The sequence below is a fragment of the Monodelphis domestica genome, chromosome 2, assembly GCF_027887165.1.
Source record: "Monodelphis domestica isolate mMonDom1 chromosome 2, mMonDom1.pri, whole genome shotgun sequence".
NCBI classification, from domain to species: Eukaryota; Metazoa; Chordata; class Mammalia; order Didelphimorphia; family Didelphidae; genus Monodelphis; species Monodelphis domestica.
Genome location: NC_077228.1, coordinates 375,895,319 through 375,919,514, shown reverse-complemented (window position 1 = coordinate 375,919,514; position 24,196 = coordinate 375,895,319). Strand labels below are relative to the sequence as shown.

General features: G+C 38.7%; 1 protein-coding gene across 1 annotated transcript in view; it reads left to right on the top strand.

Annotated features, from left to right (window-relative positions):
- Positions 1-496: 496 nt before the first annotated feature.
- The window catches only part of SLC22A16 (solute carrier family 22 member 16), a 63,915-nt gene continuing 40,215 nt past the window's right edge, over positions 497-24,196 (top strand). Inside the window, exon 1 of the mRNA XM_056818670.1 lies at positions 497-768. Within this exon, the coding sequence (XP_056674648.1) occupies positions 716-768 (53 nt within the window). The 5' untranslated portion in view covers positions 497-715. The remainder of the gene's footprint in view (positions 769-24,196) is intronic.

Here is a 24,196-nt window from a genome sequence, read left to right as displayed (position 1 = left end):
TTATTGATGAGGCTAGGGGAGGTTAAATGAATGCCCATCGTCACAAGGCTTAGGCTGATTTGAACTCAAGTCCAGTATTATATCTAGGGCACCACCTAGTTGCTGGTCAGTGGAGTGGGATAGGGGAGGGTGGATAGGGGGTGCAGCAGCGGGAGGCAGAGAGAGGCGAGGCGCTAAAGAGAATATTAGGGAGACCACAAAAAAATGCAAGGCAAGAGGGAAACAAAGGACAGTTAGTTGGGTAATCGGGGGCGGCAGCCAGAAGTACAGTAGTACAGTCCTCGCCCCAAGCCAGCTTGCCCAACCCAGGCTTCCCAGGTGCAAAAGGATGATAAAGTAACACCCTCCTCCTCTTCCCCCTCCCTCCGCCCCTCCTACCTCACCCCCCCCCCCCCGAAGTCCTTTGCCAAACTTCGGAAGAGAAAAATCAGGAACTGAGATCAAGGGCTCCCGGCACCCGGTGGAGGGGGGTGGGGTGGGTGCGATCACAGAGAGTGACGAGCAGACTGGGGTGCCAGCCTGTCACCATGTCTGCACGCCCAAGGGCTTATGCTCCGAGCTGGGCTGGAGGTTCGGGGGGGTGGTCTCTTAGGGAGACGCCCTAGGCTGGGCTGGGCTGGGCTGGGCGGGATAAGGAGGGAAGGCGGCTGACCAGCGCGCTCCAGGCTGCTTGTCTTTGGGTCACTCACTCTCTTGGAGCCGGCACCGGGGCAAGATGAGTTCGCACAACTTCGAGCTGATCTTCGACGGAGTTGGACACTTTGGCAGGTAGCTGGGGTGGTGAGATGGCTCCTACCTTGGCACCAAGACCTTCTTTCCCGTTGTAGCCCTTTCTCCTTTGCCTCTTAATTTATCCCTTTCTCTTGGGGAAGGGGGAGAGAAAAAAGAAAGAGGGACCTGCCCCTTTTTGGCCTTTTCTTTCCTCCCCTCCCCCACTTCCTCTCTCTTCCCCTCTTCCAGTCACCTTCCCTCCACTCTTCCTATTCTTTACCCTATTTCTCCCTCTTTCCTACTTCTCCTTCCCCCCTCTCCTTTTCTCTTCTCCCTTCACATTTCTTATTATTTCTCTCTTCCATCGTTCCTCGTCCTATCCCCTAATTCTTCTTCCTTCCTTAGTCTCCTCCTTGCATTCCTTTAACAGAAAAAGGGGCAAAAATGGGTCGGGCAATATAGGAAGTTTCTCCCATCTTTGTCCCTGAAAGTACGTGGGGTATCTGGGTCCGAGCGTTCAGGACTTGTGTAACCAATCAGACTTCCTGCTGAGGGCACTGACTGGGAACCGTTCTGCCTCTCCTGAGGAGTCATCACCCCAGATTCCCTCCATAGGCTCTAGACGGGTGCTGTCCTCACTTGACTCCTGTTGTTGGTGGAGGACTAGAGGAATGGGAGGCGCTGGAAAAAGCTTACAGATGTTGGGGCAGAAGAAGAATGCCTCTCCCCTAACTCTCAGGTCCAGGGAGTTCCAGGAAAGTCAAACGTTTGATTAGGCCCTGGCACCCTTAACTTAAAAAAAAAAAAAGTCCCTGGCTCAGAATGGATGGGTTACAGGTGTGGCTTTCTGACCTTCTATGCTTCTCTCAGATCCTTCCCCTAACATCTAAGATTGTGGATGCTGTTCTCTCTGACTTGCCATAACAAATGCTGCTTCTCCCAAGCCTTGCTAACTCTTTGGACTTCTAGGACCACAATGCCTTGTGCTGAGTACATGCTCAGGAAATATTTGTTGAATGAATGACTTTTAGATTTGTGAGGGACGCTGGGCTTTCACTTCCTATTTTTCAAACTGCTGCTTTTCCTATAGTGGAGGTTCAGTTAAGTGTTGAATGAATGAATGAATGAATGATTGAAATGAAGGTGAAGTGCCTTCATTTTTAAAGCAGGTGCTTTATGATTACACAAAGGTTGAAAAAGGACCACTTGACAATCTGAAGAATCCTTAAATCTCATGGAATTCTAAAAAAGGGCAGGAAGAGCCACCTTTCATCTATTGGCCAGGGCAGAGATAGTGACAATTCAGAGTATAATCATTTTAAAACCATGAAAGGGGGGCAGCTTGGTGGCTCAGTGGATTGAGAGCAAGACCTAGAGGTAGGAGGCTCAAATCTGGCCTCAGACACTCCCTAGCTGTGTGACCCTGGGCAAGTCACTTAACTCCCATTGCCCAGCCCTTTCTGCTCTACTGCCTTGGAACCAATACACAGTATTGATTCTAAGACACAAGGTAAGGTTAAAAAAGAAAGACCATGAAAGGAGGGACCACTCTTTATTTAATGTTTATATCTTTTTCTGGGGCCAGTTTTGGGTTATTTTATTTCTTGAAATTCTGTTGGAGAGAGAGCAGAGAAAGTGGACAGATGGGGCTTGGCATTAGTCAGCTGGACAAAGATGGTTTTAGATAGGCCAAACCAAGGGGGCTTTATCTAGTCAACAGAAATGTGCTACTAACAATGTATTTAACACCTGAATAAATGGTGCCCATTTCTCTCACATATGTTCTTTCCTTGCCTAATAAAAGATTTACCTCTGGACATCTGCCCCTCTTCCCCTGATGATGCCAAACAATCTTGGGAAAACAGGAATGTACAGATGGGATACAGCCAGGATTTTGCCCTAATATGACTTAAGATCTGGTATCTAGGAATATACTTGTTGGGGGGAAAAAACAATAGCAGGCAGGGGCCATATAACCAAAGTTGAATAGTTTTAGGCATTCAAAAGAAATATATCTGGATTATTATCTGTGAAAACTTGGCTCCTCTCAGCAATGCAATGATCTGGGACAATCCTGAAATACTTATGACTGGGAATGCTGTCCACCTTCTAGAGAAAGAACTAGATGCCTTTCACATTGGTATATTTAGGGTTTTGCTTTGGGGTTTTAGTTATGTATGAGTTTACTCTTATAACTAGGACCAATATGGAAATGTTTTGCATGACAAAAATAAAATAAAATAAAGGGAAAAAGGCAAGAGTTAGCAATCATGATCTCAAACTAAGCAAAAGCAAAAATAAAACTAATAATTAGGAAAAAAGAAATGTATCTGGAGTAGAAACAAATTTAGTAATTTATAATAACATACTATTTGCATAACCTTAAAGTTTGTAAAATTATTTTCTTTCATTGTTTCCTATTAGCTTTACAATGACCCTTTGAGTAAGATAATACAAATTTTATTTATCTCCATTTTATAGATGAGAAATTGAAGATCTGAGTAATTTAGTGACTTATAGGAATCATACAAGTAGGAAGTATCAGAGATATGGTCTGTACCCTGGATCAGATCTGGTAACTCCAGAACTATGTATCCAGCCTTTGCCTAGTTGTACAGCAAAATGGCCTATTGGACATTATCCACTGGGTTTTCTCTATGTATCTCAAGTTTACTATCTTCAAAACTCCTTATGTTTCCCATTAAACTCATCCTTCTTTTAAACTTTCTATTTCTGTGGAGGGTGACACCATCCTTCAAAAATCATATTGCATTACCTTTCACCTATATTTATAACCCCCATTTTATCCTTCCATGATTCTAATTCTGCAACATCTCTTGCATCCTTCTTTCAACTTTTAACTGCTACCCTTCATCATAGATTACCCTGACTCCTGCAACGGTTTCCTCATTGGGTTCTCTACCTCATTCCTTTCTTTCTTCTTTTTTTTTAAATCTATTCTCCACATAGCTGCCAAAGGGATTTTCCTAAAACATAGATCTAAACATGCTTCCTCTCTGTTTAAAAAACTCCAGTGGCTCCCTATGGACTCTAGAATAAAATACCAACTCTCCTATATGCATTTAAAAGCCCTTCATAGTTTGATTACAATTTTTCTTTCTTATTCAACATTAGTTTATTCAATTTTATATTCAATTACTTTTTTATTGAACAAAAATCTATTTTCTTTCCTTTTCATCTCCCTTATTGAAAAGAAAACAAAACCTTTGAATGAATATACATAATCAACACAAATATCCCCATTTGCTATTCCAGAATATACATATTTCTCATTATATACCTATTTTCTTAGGAAATAGGCAGTTATTTATGTTAAGTTTTTTTTAACATTATTTTATTTGGTCATTTCCAAACTTTATTTGATGGAAACAAAGATCATTTTCTTTACCCCCCCCCCCCACCTCTCCCGTAGCCGACGCATGATTCCACTGGGTATCACATGTGTTCTTGATTCGAACCCATTTCCATGTTGTTGGTATTTGCATTAGAGTGTTCATTTAGAGTCTCTCCTCAGTCATATCCCCTCAACCCCTGTAGTGAAGCAGTTGCTTTTCTTTGGTGTTTTTACTCTCACAGTTTATCCTCTGCTTGTGGATAGTGTTTTTTAGATCCCTGCAGATTGTTCAGGGACATTGCATTGATCCTAATGGAGAAGTCCATTACCTTCTATTGTACCACAGTGTATCAGTCTTTGTGTATAATGATTTCCTGGTTCTGCTTCTTTCACTCTGCATTACTTCCTGGAGGTTGTTCCAGTCTCCATGGAATTCCTCTACTTTATTATTCCTTTGAGCACAATAGTATTCCATCACCAACATATACCACAATTTGTTCAGCCATTCCCCAATTGAAGAGCATCCCCTCATTTTCCAATTTTTGGCCACCACAAAGAGTGCAGCTATGAATATTCTTGAACAGGTCTTTTTCCTTATTATCTCTTTGGGGTACAAACCCAGCAGTGCTATGGCTGGATCAAAGGGCAGACAGTCTTTTATTGCCCTTTGGGCATAGTTCCAAATTGCCCTCCAGAATGGTTGGATCAATTCACAACTCCACCAGCAATGAATTAGTGTCCCTACTTTGCCGCATCCCCTCCAGCATTCATTACTTTCCATAGCTGTTATGTTAGCCAATCTGCTAGGTGTGAGGTGATATCTCAGAGTTGTTTTGATTTGCATCTCTCTGATTATAAGAGATGTAGAGCACTTTTTCATGTGTTTATTAATAGTTTTGATTTATTTGGCTGAGAACTGCCTGTTCCTGTCCCTTGCCCATTTATCAATTGGAGAATGGCTTGAGTTTTTGTACAATTGATTTAGCTCTTTGTAAATTTGAGTGATTAAACCTTTGTCAGAGGTTTTTAAGAAGATTGCTTCCGAATTTGTTGCTTTCCTTTTGATTTTAGTTACATTGGTTTTGTTTGTACAAAAACTTTTTAATTTGATGTAGTCAAAATTATTTATTTTGCATTTTGTGACTCTTTCTAAGTCTTGCTTAGTTTTAAAATCTTTCCCTTCCCAAAGGTCTGACATGTATACTATTCTGTGTTCACCTAATTTTCTTATAGTTTCCTTCTTTATGTTCAAGTCATTCACCCATTTTGAATTTATCTTGGTGTAGGGTGTGAGGTGTTGATCTAAACCTAATCTTTCCTACACTATCCTCCAATTTTCCCAGCAATTTTTATGAAATAGTGTATTTTTGTCCCAAAAGCTGGGTTCTCTGACCGCTGCTTTATAATATAGTCTGAGATCTGGGACTGCAAGACCCCCTTCCTTTGTATTTTTTTTCATTGTTTCCCTGGATATCCTTGATCCTTTGTTCTTCCAAATGAACTTTGTTATGGTTTTTTCTAAATCAGTAAAAAAATTTTTTTGGAAGTTCAATGGGTATGGCACTAAATAGATAAATGAGTTTGGGTAGGATGGTCATTTTTATTATATTGGCTCGTCCTACCCATGAGCAGTTAATGTTTTTCCAATTGTTCAAGTCTAGTTTTAGTTGTGTGGAGAGTGTTTTGTAGTTGTGTTCATATAGTTCCTGTGTTTGTCTCGGGAGATAAATTCCTAAGTATTTTATTTTGTCTAAGGTGATTTTGAATGGGATTTCTCTTTCTAGTTCTTACTGCTGAGCTGTGTTGGAATTATATAGAAATGCTGATGACTTATGTGGGTTTATTTTGTATCCTGCAACTTTGCTAAAGTTGTTGATTATTTCGATTAGCTTTTTGGTTGAATCTCTAGGATTCTTTAAGTAGACCATCATGTCATCCACAAAGAGTGATAACTTGGTCTCCTCCTTGCCTATTTTAATGCCTTCAATTTCTTTTTCTTCTCTAATTGCTACTGCTAGTGTTTCTAGTACAATGTCAAATAGTAGAGGTGATAATGGGCATCCTTGTTTCACTCCTGATCTTAATGGGAATGCATCTAGTTTATCCCCATTGCAGATTATATTAGTTGATGGTTTTAGATATATACTGTTTATTATTTTTAAGAAAGACCCTTCTATTGCTATGCTTTCTAGTGTTTTTAATAGGAATGGGTGTTGTATTTTATTAAAGGCTTTTTCTGCGTCTATTGAAATAATCATGTGATTTTTGTTGGTTTGCTTGTTGATGTGGTCAATTATGTGGATTCTTTTCCTAATATTGAACCAGCCCTGCATCCCTGGTATAAATCCTACTTGATCATGGTGAATGACTCTTCTGATCACTTGCTGGAGTCTTTTTGCTAGTATCCTATTTAAGAGTTTTGCATCTATATTCATTAGGGAGATTGGTCTATAATTTTCTTTCTCTGTTTTTGGCCTGCCTGGCTTTGGAATCAGTACCATGTTTGTGTCATGAAAGGAATTTGGTAGAACTCCCTCTTTGCTTATTATGTCAAATAGTTTGTATAGTATTGGGGTTAGCCTTTGAATGTTTTATAGAATTCACTGGTGAATCCATCAGGCCCTGGGGATTTTTTTTAGGAAGTTCTTTGATGGCCTATTGGATTTCTTTTTCTGATATGGGATTATTTAAGAAATCTATTTCTTCTTCTGTTAGTCTAGGCAATTTATATTTTTGTAAATATTCATTCATATCACCTAATTTGGTATATTTATTGCCATATAGTTGGGCAAAGTAGTTTTTAATGTTTTTAAAAGTAGTTTTAATGATTGCCTTAATTTCCTCTTCATTGGAAGTGAGGTCCCCCTTTTCATCCTTGATGCTGTTAATTTGCCTTTCTTCTTTCCTTTTTTAAATTAGATTGGCCAGTACTTTGTCTATTTTGTCTGTTTTTTCAAAGTACCAGCTTCTAGTGTTGTTTATTAGTTTACTAGTTCTGTCACTTTCAATTTTATTAATTTCTCCCTTAATTTTTAGGATCTCTAGTTTGGTTTTCTTCTGGGGGTTTTTAATTTGTTCGTTCTCAAGTTTTTTGATTTGCATTTCCAATTCATTGATCTCTGCCCTCCCTAATTTGTTAATATATGCACTCATGGATATGAATTTTCCTCTAAGTACTGCTTTGTCTGCATCCCATAAGGTTTGAAAGGATGTCTCACCATTGTCATTTTCCTCAATGAAATTCTTAATTGTTTCTATGATTTCTTCTCTAACTATCCAATTTTGGAGTATCATATTATTTAATTTCCAATTAATTTTTGATTTGGCTCTCCATGTACCCTTACTGATCAATATTTTTATTGCTTTATGATCTGAAGAGGTTGTATTTATTATTTCTGCTTTTCTGCATTTGAGTGCCATGTTTCTGTGACCTAGTGTATGATCTATTTTTGTGAATGTGCCATGTGGCGCTGAAAAAAAGGTGTATTCCTTTTTGTCCCTATTTATTTTCTCCATATGTCTATTAACTCTAATTTTTCTAAGATTTCATTCACCTCTTTTACCTCTCTCTTATTTATTTTTTGGTTTGATTTATCTAAATTTGATAGTGGTTGGTTCAAGTCTGCCACTAATATGGTTTTACTGTCTATTTCCTCCTTCAATTTACTGTCTATTTCCTCCTTCAAGTTTCTCCATTAGAAATTTGGATGCTGTACCATTTGGTGCATACATGTTGATTAGTGATATTTCCTCATTGTTTATACTCCCTTTTAACAGAATATATTTACCTTCCCTATCCCTTTTGATCAGGTCTATTTTTGCTTTGGCTTTGTCAGATATCATGATTGCAACTCCTGCCTTCTTTCTATCAGTTGAGGCCCAAAAGGTCTTACTCCATCCTTTAATTCTAACCTTGTGAGTGTCAACCCGCCTCATATGTGTTTCTTGAAGACAACATATGGTAGGGTTTTGGGTTCTAATCCAATCTGCTATTTGTTTACGTTTTATGGGTGAGTTCATCCCATTGACGTTCAAAGTTATGATTGTCACTTGTGGATTCCCTGGCATTTTGATATCTTCCCCTAGTTCTGACCTTTCTTATTTAGCTATATTCTTTTGAACCAGTGATTTACTTTAGGTCAGTCCCCCTAGTCCCCTCCCTTGATATGCTTCCCTTTCTAGCCCCTCCATTTTTATGCTCCCTTCCCTCCCTTTTTATACTTCTTCCCCCCCTCCTTAATTTTCCTTTCTTTCTTACCCTGTTGGATAAGATAGAATTCAGGATCCCACTGGATCTAGATGTTCTTCCCTCTCAGAGTTGATTTTACTGAGAGTAAGGTTTAAGTAATACCACTTCACGCTCTCTTCCTCTCCTTCTCATATGAGAGTTCTTCCCCTCCCCTTCCCATGTGTATCTTTGTAAGGGAAAGATTATTTTATTTAGACCCCCCCCCCAATTTCTTGAAGTAAATCTTAGTATTATTGATGATTCCCCCCTCCTTTTTTCTTACTTTGCCCCCCTTTCACCAAATCTTCTTAATGCCCCAATCTTTCCCTATGCACGATTCTTCTAACTACTCTTATGATGCATACAATTTTTGAGAGTTACACAATACATTTCCCCCACATATTAATATATATAATTTGATGTAAATGTAGTCCTTATAGAGGACGTTTGACTTAAAGAAAAAGATAAGATTTATCTCCTTTTCCCTTTCTTTCATATTTACCTTTTCATGTTTCTCTTGCTTTCTGTGATTGGATATCAAAATTTCCACTAAGTTCTGGTCTTTTCTTAGCAAATGCTTGGAAATCTTCTATTTTGTTGAATGCCCATACTTTCCCCTGGAAGTATATAGTCAATTTTTCTGGGTAGTTGATTCTTGGTTGGAGACCCAGCTCTCTTGCCTTTCTAAATATCGTGTTCCATGCTTTGCGGTCTCGTAGTGTGTTAGCCGCTAAGTCCTGTGTGATCCTTATGGGAGCCCCCCTATATCTGAAGCTCCTCTTCTTGGCTTCTTGTAGGATTTTCTTCTTTTCTTGGAAGCTCTTGAATTTGATGATTACATTCCTGGGGGTTGTCTTTTGGGGATTTAGTATAGAGGGTGTTCTATGAACCCTTTCTATTTCTATTTTGCCCCCTTGCTCCAGAACCTGTGGGCAATTTTCTTCTATAATCTACTGTAGGATAGCATAGAAATTTTTGTTTATCTCTGGTTTTTCGGGCAGACCAATAATTCTCACATTGTCTCTTCTTCCTCTGTTTTCCTGGTCTGTGATCTTTTCAGTGAGATGTTTTATGTTTTCTTCTAATTCATTAATTTTTTGGCTTTGCTTTATTAATTCTTGCTGTTTTGCAAGCTCACTGTCTTCTAGTTGCTTAATTCTGGTCATTAGGGACTGGTTTTGCTTTTTAGCTTTGTCTGCCCTTCTATTAGATGCTTCCAGCTCTTTATCCAATTGTGAAGTCTTGTCTATCAAACTGCTGATCTCTTTCTCCCATTTTTCTTTCCAGAAGGTTTCCATCTTTTGGGGAACCTCCAACTTGAGTTCTTCCAGAGCTTGTGGATAATTTCCATTTTGGGAGGCATGTTTTGATTTAGTTTGGGTTTCATCCTCTTTCTCTTCTTTTCCTTGGGTACTCCCGCCATAAAAGTTTTTAATAGACACCATTTCCCCTTTCTTCCTGGAGGCTTGATTTTGGGACATGTGAGCCATCCCTTTGGTGGTTTTATTCCCCTTTCCTTTTTGGTCTGGGGTCTGGGTGATATGGGCGGGTTTTCTGTGAATTTAGGTTGCCTCAGACTAGTTCTTCCCAGCCTCTGAGGTTTCTTAGAGGGCAGGCCCCTGTGCCCAGTGCAACTGCCCGTATGTTCAGCACGGCCACCCCTATGTTCAGCATGGCCGCCCCTGTGTTCAGCACAGCTGCCCCTGTGCTCAGCGCAACCTCTCCTGTGTTCAGCGCGGCCTCCCCTGTGCTCAGCGCAACTGTCCCTCTGTTCTGTGTGGCTGCCCCTGTGCTCAGTACATGATTCTCCCGTGGAACCGCCCTCAGAGGTCGTTTCCTTGCAGTCTTTAGATCCCAAGGACCATGGTGTGCTCCCCCAAGACAGAGATGTTTCTCATTCACTCGATGTCCCAGTGAATGCTCTGATACCTTACTCTGGTTTGGTGGGGGAGGTGGGGGAAAGGATGGCTCAGTTCACATTTTTGTGCAAGCTTTTCCTCCTTCTTATAGTGTGGAAATGTTCAAGACCCACATACCTTCGTTTCTGTGGGATACTGGAGAGTCCCTCCGTTCTTCCAAAGGTGATTTTTATGCTCTTTTGAGGTAGTCTATTTCGTTTGGTGCCGGGGAGAGGAAGACATTCGCATTTAGATTGCAGCCATGTTAGCTTGGTTCATTATGTTAAGTTTTTACATTCTATCTTAGTATCTCTTTTAAGACAAAAGAGAGTCAAGGGTTATGCAATCAGGATTAAAGTGACTTGCTCAGGGTCACACAGCTAGAAATTGTTTGAGGCCATATTTAAACTCAGGTTCTCCTAATTCCAAGCCTGGTGCTCTATCCACCATGCTACCTAGCTACTCCTGAATCAAAGCTCCTAATATATGCAAATATTTTATTTGATCCTCATAACAACTCTGGTGCTTACTGTTATCTCCATTTTACAGGTAAGCAAACTAAGACAAACAGAGGTTAAATGACTTGCCTAGGCTTACACAGCTAGTAAATGTTTGAGGCCAGATTTGAATATAGATCTTTTAACTCCAGGCCCTGAATTCTATCCACTGCACTGTCTAGTGGCCTCAGGTGGTGAGTACCATGCTCCATCATTTGTCATCTGCAATCATGGTCCAATCTACCTTTCCAGACTTGATAATAATTATTAAATATTACTCTACTTCATGTAAGCTGTATTACCCCAAACTGGCTGAATTGCTGTCTTTCAGACAAGACATTCCATTTCCATTGTCTAAGCCTTTGCATAAGCTGTCTCCTTTTCCTGGAACATTCTTCCTTTTCAGATCCACCACCTTAAAGACTTCCCTTTCTAACGTCCTACCTGAGACCCTTCCTGATCACTACCATACCCCCTTCCATAACTGTCAGTGCCTCCTCCATGACTTTGTATTGTATTTACTTTGTGTATATATATATATATATATGTTTTATTTGCATAATTGTTTTCCCTGATTTCAGTGCTTAACATGGTGCCTGGGACATAGAATTTTATTTTTATTATACAAAACACACTTCCATATTAGTCCTTATTGTAAGAGTACTCATACAAAATCAAAACCTCAAAATAAAGCCCTAAATGCTTTGATGTAAAAGGCAACTCCAACAGTTCTTTCTCTGGAGGTAGATAACATTCCCCCTCATATTTTTCAGGATTGTCCCAGGTCATTGCTGAAGTAGCCAAGTTTCACAGTTGATCTATAGAAGGCACTTATAGAATGCTCATCGACTGACTGATAGAATATCAATTTGGTGAGAGCAAGGATTCTTCTACTTTTGTCTTTATCTTCCCATTGACTTGTATGTTGTGGCTCATTAGGTAGATTTGAATATTATATTCTTGGTTCATGGAGTATTTTTTGGGTAGTGAGGCGATCCTTCCATAGTAGATTGCTCTGTCAAGCATACCCTGGCTTGCTGCTGGCTGTTGTACTTGGGGTTTTTTCCCTCTAAGATATATTTTTATGTTGTTGGTTAGAATGGGTGATTTCTGTTGATTCAGTGCACTGGAGGGGAGGTTGGTGGTAGGATGAGTGGAAAGAAGACCCTACCATGGGAAAACAGAGAATGCAACATTGGGAGAAAGGTCACAGGAGAACCACAGAGATGATTAAAGCACTGGAAAAGAGAGCCTTTGAGAAGAGGTTAAAGGACTTAGTTTTGTTTGTTGTGGAAACTTGAAGACTGAATATTTTCCCAAGCATGTGAAGAGTTTTCATAAAATGGTGGTAACTTTCCCCACTTTTTTTCAAGACACAGAAGAGACAAGTATAATCACAATGTAAGGCATTTATATTATATTTGAAAATAACATTTTACAGAGTGCTGACTGAAAGTCAAATTGAGAGATGGGAAAGGTTAGGGGTATCTTTCTGGTAGCTCCATACAAAAGAATGGAAAGAAGAGGGTGGTTTAGAAGTAGCTTTATCTGGATATGGGGTAGTTGGCATGTTTAGGGAGGACTCATACTTCTGGGGCTTGCCAAATCCTTTAAGGGCTGCTCATCCATCTTTGGTGTCTACCTTTCACCCAATTCTCACCTGTAGCTCCAAGAAACTGTAGCATGTGCAATGGCCACAATTTGGTAAATCATCTTGACAAGATAGGTTAAACCGGGTTGAGGATACTGACAGACCTCAAACCTATCAGTGAGTTAGGGGGATGTCTGTCCCAAGCATGTGATGACTCCTCCCAGTGGAATGAGTGGATGAAAGCAATTTGTTCCAAAGGCCACAAAGGTGACCAAAGCAGGCTCTGTGGAGGCTCTAGAGGTTGGTTAGACATGGAAGAGGCTGAGGCCATTGACTGAATCCTGGTTCATCACCTGTTATGCCACTAGACTTGGATAACTGGAAAAGAGTGAGGCTGAGGACTTTGTACATTTCTGTCTCACTTAAATCCAATTCAAAGGCAAGTCAAGACACTCTTAAATTGACACTTCCATTGCTTCTGGAAAGGGTATGCCAATTGACTTTTCTACGCTTCCACCCCATCCCAACCCCCAATCTCTGTGAGATCTTAGACCATAAATCTCTTCCCTGGGCATCATTCCTTTGTATATCCTATACTCCCATTAGAATATATGCTTCTAGGGACAGTCAGATGACTCAGCAGACAGAGAGTCAGGTCTGGAAATGTAAGATCCTAGGTTCAAATCTGGTCTCAAAACTTTCCTAGTTGTGTGACTCCAGGCAAGTCACTTAACCCCCATTGCCTAGCCCTTATCACTTTTCTACCTTGGAACCAATAAACATTTAAAAAAGAAAGAATGTGTGTTCCTTTAAAGCTGGGGCCATTTTTCTTTTGTATTTGTATTTCCAAGTTTTAGCATAATGCTTGGCACATAATAGATGATTAATAAATGATTTTCATTTTTTTCTTATCAGTTTACAAATTTTGCCAATTCTACCTTCACTACATCTTTAACACCTATCCTCATTCTCTCCATTCTTTAATTCAGGCTATCACTTCTTACCTTCACCATGTCTAGTAAGAGTAAGCTTTTGTAAAATTTTGTTGGTTGATTAATTGATTGGACTATTGAATCCCTTGGTAGAAAATAAACTCCTTGAGGACACAGACTTTTTTTGGTTACCTGTCCTCAATGTTTAACAGTGTACCTGGCCCTCAGCTCTGTGGAATATGTTGTTGTTGAATGGTTTGTCTCCTCATCAAAATACATTTCTCATCAAATTGATTCTGTGATTGTGTCTTATTTTCCCTACTAGACTACAGGTTGACAGACTAAATCAGTTTGAAGGATATGATGGACCTCATATCTGACAGTGAGTTAGGGGGGATGTCTATCCGAAGTATGTGGAAAATTTCCCCAGTTGAATAGGTAGACAAGAACAATTTTTTCCAAAGGCCACAAAGGTGGCTGAGGGTGATTAGAGCTTGGTTATCCACAATATCCATGGCCATCACCAGTAGAACCAACCTTTGTCTTGCCTGGACTTTGATGACTCTGGAGAAAGAGTGAGGCTAACAACTTTATTCAACTCTGTCTTACTTAAATCCAATTCACACACAAGTCAAAGTATCACCCTCATGATGCCATTGGTTCTCCTAAAAAAAGAAGGATGAACAACAATCTCCTAACACTTTATGAGAGCAAGTGACGCTCTGAGACTTGGCAAAAGTCAGAATCTCTTACAACAGGTTGTAGGAGGACAGAGATCATACTTTATCTAAAAATTTTATCTCCTCATCACCTAGCATAGTACTCTATATACAGCAGGTGCATAATGTTTGTGAAATTTGTTGTCAAATGGTCCAATTCATCTCCCTACTTTTAGACAGAACCATGGATAAATCTTCCTTTGGAAGTCAGCCAGAAAGAAAGACTATAAAATTCCTATTTCTGAGGTATTACAGTGCTGTCATCTTGATATCAAGACATTCTTAGAGTTAATAACCATTTCCTTTCTCCCTTAAGTAGTATCAAGAGGCAGTATAATGAACACAACATTTGAAACCAGAAGCCTTGGGCAGCTAGTTGATGCAGTATCTAGAGTTCTAGACAGAGTGCTAGAATTGGAGGCAGGAAAATCTCGAGTTCAATCCAGCCCTCAATACTTACTAGCCCTTTGGCTCTGAACAAGTCACTTAACCTTTGTTTGCCTCTTCCTTATCAGTAAAATGGATAATAATAATAATAGCATCTACTTTCTAAGGTTTTTGTGAGGATCAAATGAGATAACATATGTCAAGTACTTTGTAAACCATAAAGCACTATATAGACTCCAACTGCTATTGCTATTATTATTATTATTGAATTTGAGATAGCTGAGTGACTTTGGGTAAATCACCTAGCATCTTTGAGCCTTAGTGTCCTTTCTGCATCCCAAACAACTAGCATTTATTGAGGATTTTCTAAGTGCTGGGCATAGAAGGAAAAATACTCTCTAATGAAGATGAATTATAGCTAATTAATAGCTATTTAAAGTTTAAAAACATTTAACCTGTGAGGCTCATTTGAGTCTCATAACAACCTTGGAAGGGGTCTACAACTTTTATTGTCTTTATTTTACAAATGGGGAAACTGAGGCTCAGAGAGTTTAAGGAACTTTATGGTTACACAGCTCATAGGTGACAGCCCTGAGTTCCTCCTGATCCCAAGTCCATTTTGGTTTCCATCGTCCATTGCCCTACCCCGAGGTCTTCTCCATATGAAGAATACCTTATTTCCATTTGCCATTAAAGAAAAAGGTATAAAAGAACGAATTACTAGGATTTAAATTTGAACTGTAGTTTTTTTTTTAAACCCTCCCTTCTGTCTTAGAATTAATACTAAGTATTGTTCCAAGGCAGAAGAGAAGTAAGGGCTAGGCGATTTCTTGATATCAAGATGGCAACACTGCAATACTTCAGAAACAGGAGTCTTTCTCTCCAGTTGATTTCCAAAGGAGGAATTTATCCATGCTCCTGCCTAAAGATATAGAGATGAATTGAACCATTTAACAAGAAATTTCATAAGCATTATGCACCTACTGTGTGTACTGTGCTAGGTGATGAGGAGATAAACATTTTAGATAAAGTATGATCTCTGCCCTCCTACAACCTGTTGTATAAGATCTTGACTTTTGCCAAGTCTCAGAGTTTCATTTGCTACTACAATGCCAGCTAATGCCTAGGGTCACACAGCTAGGAAGTGTCTTGAGTCCAGTTTTGAACCCAGGTTTTCCTGACTCCAGGCCTGGCTTTCTATCCACTCAGCTACCTAGCTGTCCCTGAACTATTTAAAAAATTATTTAATTGATTAATTAAGATAATTTTTCCATGGTTACCTGATTCATGTTCTTTCCCTCCCCTCCACCCACCCCTCTCCCATAGCCAATAAGTAATTCCACTGGGTTTTACATGTGCCATTGATCAAGACCTATTTCCATATTATTGATGTTTGCACTAGGGTGATCATTTAGAGTCTACATCCCTAATCATATCTCCATAGACCCATGTGATCATGTAGTTTGAACTATTTTTTCTAATAGTTCTTCCACTCAAATTCGTGTAAAGTTTTCTGAGCTAAATATTCCTTCATTAGATCATGAGTTCCTTAAGAGAGAGGGACCATGTTTTTTGTCTTTCTTTGTATCCCGAGAACTTAGCACAGTGCCTGTGGTGGGGTAAGTGTTTGACAAATGTTGTCTAACAGAGACTAATATTGGGTAAAGGGGAAACATGGTGTGGTGGAAAAGACACTGGAGTCTTGGTGGGAAACTAGGGTCTTGCTTCTGAGTCTATGTAGGAGTGTCACCATGGGTAATTCACTTAGCCAGAGAGAGACTGTTTCCTCGTCTGTTATACAGGGATCATGGGCTGTTGTGAGGAAGGGACTTTATGGATCTTAGAATGCTTTGGAAATGTGAGGATTCTTCGGTTGGTGTTAGCATTCTTCTGCCTGGTTGATTTCCTTTCTTTTCTCTGCCTTCCTACTGCCTAAACTTAAAAAAAAAAAAAAATCCCCAGACTACTTTTCCTCTTCTGTCATCTCCATTTTTTCTTTTTTTTTAAACCTTTACCTTCTATCTTAATAGCAATTTTTCACCACCCCTGCCCTTCTTAGTATCGATTATGAAATAGAAGAGCAGTAAGGGCTAGAAAAAAAGGGTTAAGTGACTTGCACAGAGTCACATAGCTAGGATGTGTCTGAGACCAGATTTTAACCCAGGTCTTCCTGACTCCAGACCTGGCGCTCTATCCACTGTACTATCTAGTCATCTTCTACTAATAGAGCAAGTGATGGTTTTTGAAGTACGTAGCCAGATGTGTCTTGACTATGCTTACAACTACTTTTTTAAATTTTTTATTTTTGTAAAGTTCTCACTTTCCATCTTAGAAGGAATACTGTGTATTGGTTCCAAGGCAGAAGAGTGTAAGGGCTAGGCAATGGGGTTAAGTGGCTTGTCCAGGGTCACACAGCTGGGAAGTGTCTGAGGCCAGATTTGAACTTAGGACCTCCCATCTCTAGACCTGACTCCCAATCCACTGAGCTATGTAACTGTATTCCCCCCCTCCCCCATGTTTACTCCCAGAATAAAGATAAGGTTGGAGACAAAGGAATCAGTCTTAAAAATTAGTCTCTATATCCATATAGAGGGATCAAGGTTGCACAGTGGATAGAGTGCCAAGCCTGGGATCAAGAAGATCTGAGTTCAAATCTAGCCTCAGACACTTACTAGTTGGGTTTGCCTTAGTTCTTTATCTAGAAAATAAACTGGAGAAGGAAATGGCTAATGACTCCGGTATCTTTGCCAAGAAAATCCCAAATGGGGTCATGATGAATTGGATATGATTGAAATGACTGAACAACATGTCCCTGTGATATTTTCCTCATGTCCAATTCCAAAGTGTTCTAAAGTGTGGGGGAGTAGGGAAAGAAAACAAGACATTGCTTCCAAGTCAGTCTCTTGGGCCATAGTTGATTTATTTTGCCTCTCCAAACCTCAGTATCCTAATCTGTGGAATGGAAAGAATAATGTACCATCTACCTCACAAGGTGGAAAGGATGAACTCCCATGTTGCTAAAGAAAAAATGAATTGCTATTATCTTCTTAGAATAGTACAGTGGATGGAGTGCCAGGTCTAGAGTCAGGAAGACTCATCTTCCTGAGTTCAAATCTAGCTTCAGATATTTATTAGCTCTGTGACTCCGAGCAAGCCACTTAATCCTGTTTGCCTCAGTTTCCTCATTTGAAAAATGAGTCAGAGAAGGAAATGTCAAAACTACTCCAGTATCTTTGCCAAAAAAAACCCAAATAAAGTCAGAAAGAGTCAGACATGACTAAAAATGACTGAATAACAGCAATTATTCTTATAACTTTCATATTCTTGTGATTTGATCAGAAAGCATGGAATTTCTCAGTTTAGAAAACAGCATATAAGATGAAAGTATTTTGGCCAAATGCACATACTTTTTGGAGTCTGAAGTTTAGGTAGAAATATATTGAGATCCCTGTGTTTTCTCCATGATAGCAGGGATTTCTCATTTCTTTCTCTCCCCCAGCAGCGTCTTCTCCTCTTGGTTGTTATTATAACTGAGGTACAGGCAATATTACAACTCATTATTTCAGATAATTTCTCCTACAACTCATTTTGTCACATTGCTCAATTATACATTTGTTACTTTAAAAAATATTTGAAGATTTAAAAGCTGCTTAGTATGAAAAAGGATTGGGATAGCTAGGAGGCAGAGTGGACAGTGTTGGACCTGGGGTCAGGAGGACTCATCTTCCTGAGTTCAAATCTGGACTCAGATACTTATTTGCTGGAGAAGCCACTTAATCCTGTTTGCCTCAGTTTTCTTATCTGTAAAATGAGCTGGAGAAGGAAATCAAACCATTCCAGTATCTTTGCCAAGAAAACCCCAAATGGGGTCACAAGGAGTCATACATGACTGACCAACAATAACCTTAAAAAACATGGAGAAAGGAGATAGATGATTGTGTGTGAAGGACAACTGGGGCCAGATTAGCCAAACTGAAGGAATCAGTGAAGGTGATTAATATACAATAACAAAGGAAAGGGAAATTATAAAAGACTTTAAATGCCAAAGGAGTTTTTATTTAATCTTGGAAGTGAAAGGAATTTATTGAGCTGAGAGGTGACACAGTTGGACCTGTACCTTAAGAATATTACTGTGTGGAAGATGGCCCTCTAGCTTAGGGTTTAGTCTTTCGTCAGTTAGGCTTGGCTCTTACCTCCTTTTCCTCCTTCTTTGTTCTTCACACTGGTCCTGGTGATTGCTCTGGATTACCAGGAGTGAGCTCTACCTTGTCTCATCCCCTAAATAGGAACAATGGGAGAAAGTTACAAAGAGGGTGACTTTAGTATTTTTTCTATGTTTACAAGATTCTCCTTGTCTCTCTCCCCTCTTCTCCCCCTCTACCCCCAGCAATTTCACTGGGTTACACATATATTATCACTCAAATCCTATTTCCATATTATTCATTTTTGTAATAGAGTAACCTTTTAAGACCAAACCCCCAAATCCTATACCCATATAAGCAAGTGATAAATCATATGTTTTTCTTCTGCGTTTCTGTTCCCACAGTTCTTTCTCTCAATGTGGATAGTATTCCTTCTCATAAGTCCTTCAGGATTGTCCTGGATCATAGCATTGCTGCTCGTAAAAAAGTCTGTTATATTTGATTGTGATGCAGGGTTTCAGTTTCTATGTACAGTATTCTTCTGGTTCTGCTCATTTCACTCCACATCAGTTCATGGAGGTCTTTCTAGTTTTTATAGAAATCAAGCAGTTCATCATTCCATCACCATGGTATACCACAATTTGTTCAGTCATTCCCCAATTGAGGGACATCCCCTTATTTTCCAATTTTTTTTTTTTGCCAAAGAGGGCAATTTAAGCTTGGTATTAGGAAAACCTCCCAGCACTGAGGGCTTTACAAAAACAGAATGGACTCTGGAGATGACACAGTCTCCCTTCTTGGAGGTCTTCAGGCAGAGGCTGACTGACTACTTGACAGATCTGTTGATCTTGAGGTTCCTTTTGGGTGTATGGTAGACTAGAAAGCTGCTGAGGTTCCCTCCAGTTTAAAAATTCCATGCTCACTGTAAAGATTAAAATTAGGAATATGGAGAGAGACTGAGGCAGGTAGAAATTAGTTTCTCTCTGCAAGGAGTATTATATTTTTTAGAGGTTTATTAAAAGTTAAGGATTAAAGAAAATACAGGATAAGAAAACACGTGTCCAGGCCACAGAGAGGCCTAGACACAACCTCACCTACATTATGGAAAGAGCCACATCTGCCCCAAACGGAAGTCCAAGACCCTCAAAAGCCTTTGAATCAGCTTAAATACCTTCTCCATCTCGGCCCAGGTGAGATTACAAGGCATTCTGGGGAAGTGGAGCAAAGGCTCGTGGGGATTGTAGTCCTGTATTCAAGCCTATTTTTAACATCACCTTTACTAGGTGATATATATATATATATAAATTTAAAAATTTAAAACTATATATATTATATACATATATATATAGTTTTAAATTTTTAAATTTATTTATTTTTATTATTAAATTTTATAAATATATATTTATATATATAATATATATATAAATATAAATTTTATAAATAAATACAAAATTATATTAAATTTAAATATATATATATATAGTTTTAAATTTTTAAATTTAATTAATTAATTAAGAATATTTGCCCATGATTCACCCCTTTCCTTTTAGTTCTCAAATTTGATTGATTGTGCAGCAATTGTTCCATTAGTAGATGGCATCACCATCTATCACCTGATGGACTTGAGCCTAAAGCTGTCTTCATTTTTAAGTTACACATACCAACTTCATTCCCTCCTTTATTGTGAAGAAATGGAGGCACGGAGATAGTAAAATCACTTCATTTTCTGGCCTTCATTTGTTCATCTGTAAAATAAAATAAAGGGGTGGAGGTTGGACTAGATGTCTCTAAGGTCCCCCAAGGCATATTCTGTGATTATCCATGATGTGATGAAGAACATTTGGCCTAGATTTTCTAGCTGGAATATTTTCCTTTTCTTCCAGATTAATAAGTCAGAAAAAATCTCAGGAATAGAGCAATATGCTACCTTATTTTCCTAGTTCTCTTGAATTTTTTTAAACCCTTACCTTCTACCTTAGAACTTAGAACATAGAATACTATGTATTGGTTCTAAGGTAGAACAGTAAGGGCTAGGCAATGGGAGTTAAGTGACTTACCCAGGGTCACACAGCTAGGAAGTATCGTGAGGCCAGATTTGAATGTAGGACCTCCGATCTCTAGCCCTGGCTCTCAATTCACTGAACCATCTAGCTGCCCTTGGGTAGACTTCTAAAAGGTCTCCCACAACTGCCAAAATGGTTTTCCTAAAACACTAATCTGATCACATCACGCCTTTATTCAATAAACTCTAAGGATTCCTATTACTTTTTGGATCAACTACAACCTTGTCTCTTTGGTATTTAGAGTTCTTAATAATCTCATCCTGTCCTCAATTTCTGTTCTTCTTACACATTAATCCCTTTTATCACCTTACTAGCCTCCTTGTTTCTTATGCAGGACACTCTTCCCTCATCTCCGCGCCTTTGTATTAGCTGGAATGTTCTCCCACTTCCTCTCTGCATCTTAGAATTCTTGGTTTATTTCCAGATTCAGCTCATATGCCACCTTCTGCAGGATGCCTGTTCTCACTAGCTTCCTTTTCCCCCAGATTTATCTTTTATATGCCTTTTTATACCCATTTTCTCCCCCATTAGGATGTAAGCTCCCTGAATTTTTTGCTTTTTATTGGTATCCCTATGATGTAGCACAGCAAAGACTTAATAAATGTTTATTGGTTGATTTAGATTGCTTGTGATAATTTTTTGAAAAGTACAAATCATGAAATTCAAATACGAGATATTTTTAAATTTTGGAAGAATCAGGATGTGTCTGTGATTAGGAGGGCAATGTGTATTCTATATCATTCCAAAACAAAAGTCAGTCAAGTGGTGAAATATTTATGGCATCATGGGATCTCATCTGTGAAAATTCGTGCAGCCTGTCCTTGCTTTCTCATCCCTTGGGATTCTTCCTCCTGTTCCTCAGAGATCCATCACAAAGCTTTCACCCAAATGTATGATTTCTTTTTTTTTTTTTTGATGATGTCTGTATGGTCAGGTGGTCCCAGGAGTTGAAAAACTGCAGTTGTTGTCAACCAAGGGAAAATGGAGAGAGACTGTAAGTGTATGTGTGTGCACAGAGTGGGTAGTGTCTTCCTCAGCACGTCCTAATGTCTTGGAAATATTTATTTTAGTTCTATCTGACTCATTTTAAGTGTGTATTTCAAGCAAGGTTGATTTTTGAAAATAAGATTAGGTAAATTTTGGTTTCTTCAGTTTGATGAATAAAAATGTCCATTATGATTAAATATTCAACAAATATTTTTCTTCAAAAATATAAATTACCTAGATGCGTACTCCAATGAAACATGCTCTACTACATACATTGTGAGAACAAGTAGAGTGCAACATATTTCTTCCTTTTTTTTTTTACACCATTACCTTCTGTCTTAGATTTAATATGGTGTATTGGTTCTAAAGCAGAAGAGCAGTAAGGGCTAGGCAATGGGGGTTTAATGACTTGCCCAGAGTCACACAGCTGGGAAGTGTCTGAGCTCAGATTTGAACTCAGGACCTCCCATCTCCAGGTCTGGCCCTCAGTCTGCTGTCTTTTCATTGCCTAGGGAAGTGTTCTGTACATAGAGACCACTCAGAACATATTTGTGATCAACTTTTAAAAAGCCCTATTAAAACCTGACATTTGTATTCTGACTGGGTAGAGTACTTTCTGTTCTTGTTCCTCTTCTGTATTGCTTTTCTTTTCAATTTCCCCCCTTTTTTCCTCCCCAGTTGAAATTCCAAAATGTTAAGAGCAGTCCAGGAACGTGTTTATGAAATTGAAACTAATAATCAATATATGCTGGGCAAGAATAGCTTTCTCAAAGACTTCAGTAAATAAATTTTTAGAAAGTTTTGATCACGCCAATAAATCACCCCTCTCCAAACCCTCCTTTAAACAAACACTTAAGTGAAACTTTATAAAATCAGAGATTATTCACAAAAGCAACTTTTTCCAGTCTTGTTGGCAGGGGGCAACAGGAACAGGTTAGTTCATATAAATGAGGAAACTCCCTTCACTAGTGCAGATGAGCAATTCCTCTGTAATTCTTAGTTTTGGACAGTTTCCTGGAGTACTGAGAGGTTCTGTGACTTGCCAATAGTTACATAGCTTTCATGTGCCAAAAGCAGGACTTTAAGCTTTTTACAGTTCATCATTCCTGAAGAAAAAAAGAAGACAATGTATATATAATTTTTAATATATATAAATATAAATATTAATAATAAAATAAAATTAAAATATATATAATTTTAAAAATCCTTACTTTCCATCTTAGAATCAAGGCAGAGGACGTCTAGGGCTAGGCAATGGGGGTTAAGTGACTTGCCTAGGGTCACACAGCTAGAATGTATCTGAGGCTAGATCTGAACCCAAGACCTCATGTTTCTAGTCCTGGCTCTCTGCCACCTAGCTAAACTTAGTCAATAGGTACCAACATTGGTTATTGTATTTGACTTGAATTCTAATTCATTTAGTGTTGTTTTTATTTATATTACTGTAGTCATATATCTTGTTGATCTGTCCCAATTCATACCATCTCCCCACATTTCTTTTGAAATTTTCACATCCATCCATTACGCCATACATTCATATCCCACAGTGTGTTTCACCATTTCCCAAATATTGGGCAGATAATTTTGTTTCCTGCTTTTTGCTTTTACTAACAGTGTTTCTGTGATTATTTGGGATGAGTTCTTTCCATTGTTCACCATCTTGAGTCAAAATGCAAAGTCTCCTCTTTTTCTAATATACTAACCTAAAATATTAATCATGTTAAAATAAGCTGTGCCTTCCTCATTTGTATTTTGACTTCTCTAAGAAAATGATTCTGTAATGGAATCAGATTAGAGCTATTATTTTTTGCTACTAAGATACACTTTCTCAATGGCTTAGACACTCCCACTCAAGGTGTCCTCTAGACTCTAGGCTGGCCACCACCTTTCATTGGTGTGATCCTTAGCCAAAAGATTGTGTGTGTGGTTGTGTAGTAATGATGTTAGCTGCCATTAATGTAGTATTTTGCTATTTTGAAGCACTTTTTAAAGTCATCATCCCATTTTTATGATAAATACCTCTTTAGATCTGATAGGATTGTTGTTTCCCTTTGTAGATCTTTGCTTTCTTTACTGTTATCAATATGAGAGGAGGAAAAATTTAAGAAAGGAAATGGTCTCCTTGGCAGAAATTTAGAAGATGAGCCATTATTTTCTCATCAAATTGTTTCCACAATAAAATCTGAGAGCTTTTTAATTCTTGGCTTTTCAGACTCTGTACCTTTCCCATTGGATTGGTTTAAAAAATAGATGAAAAGATCCATCAAGATAAAAAGTCTCTTAACTTTTGAGATGGTAGTTAGTTATACTACCTTCCTTTGTTCAAAGTGCTACTTCCAATCTAATCTTCACTAAAGGAAGAGTTTTGAGAGTTTAAAGAATTTCGTAATAGAACTTAAAAATTTTTATTCTCAGTTGGGTTTGGAGAGCAAGCAATATATTTTAGAGAGCTGGCATAATTTTTAGAGAACTAAGAAGACTTGGGTTCAGGTTTGGCCTCTGTCACATAGTCACCTATATTTGTGACCTTAGGCAAGTCATAGCCTCTTTGTGCTCTAGGCAACTATCTCAGACTTTGAGTTGCAGAGAAGTTGGTAGAGGGAGTTTCCTCATCTGAGAATTCCTGCACTAGTGAAATCATAAGTCTAGTACCTGTTCTACTCCTGGGATCCAAATATGTCTCTAT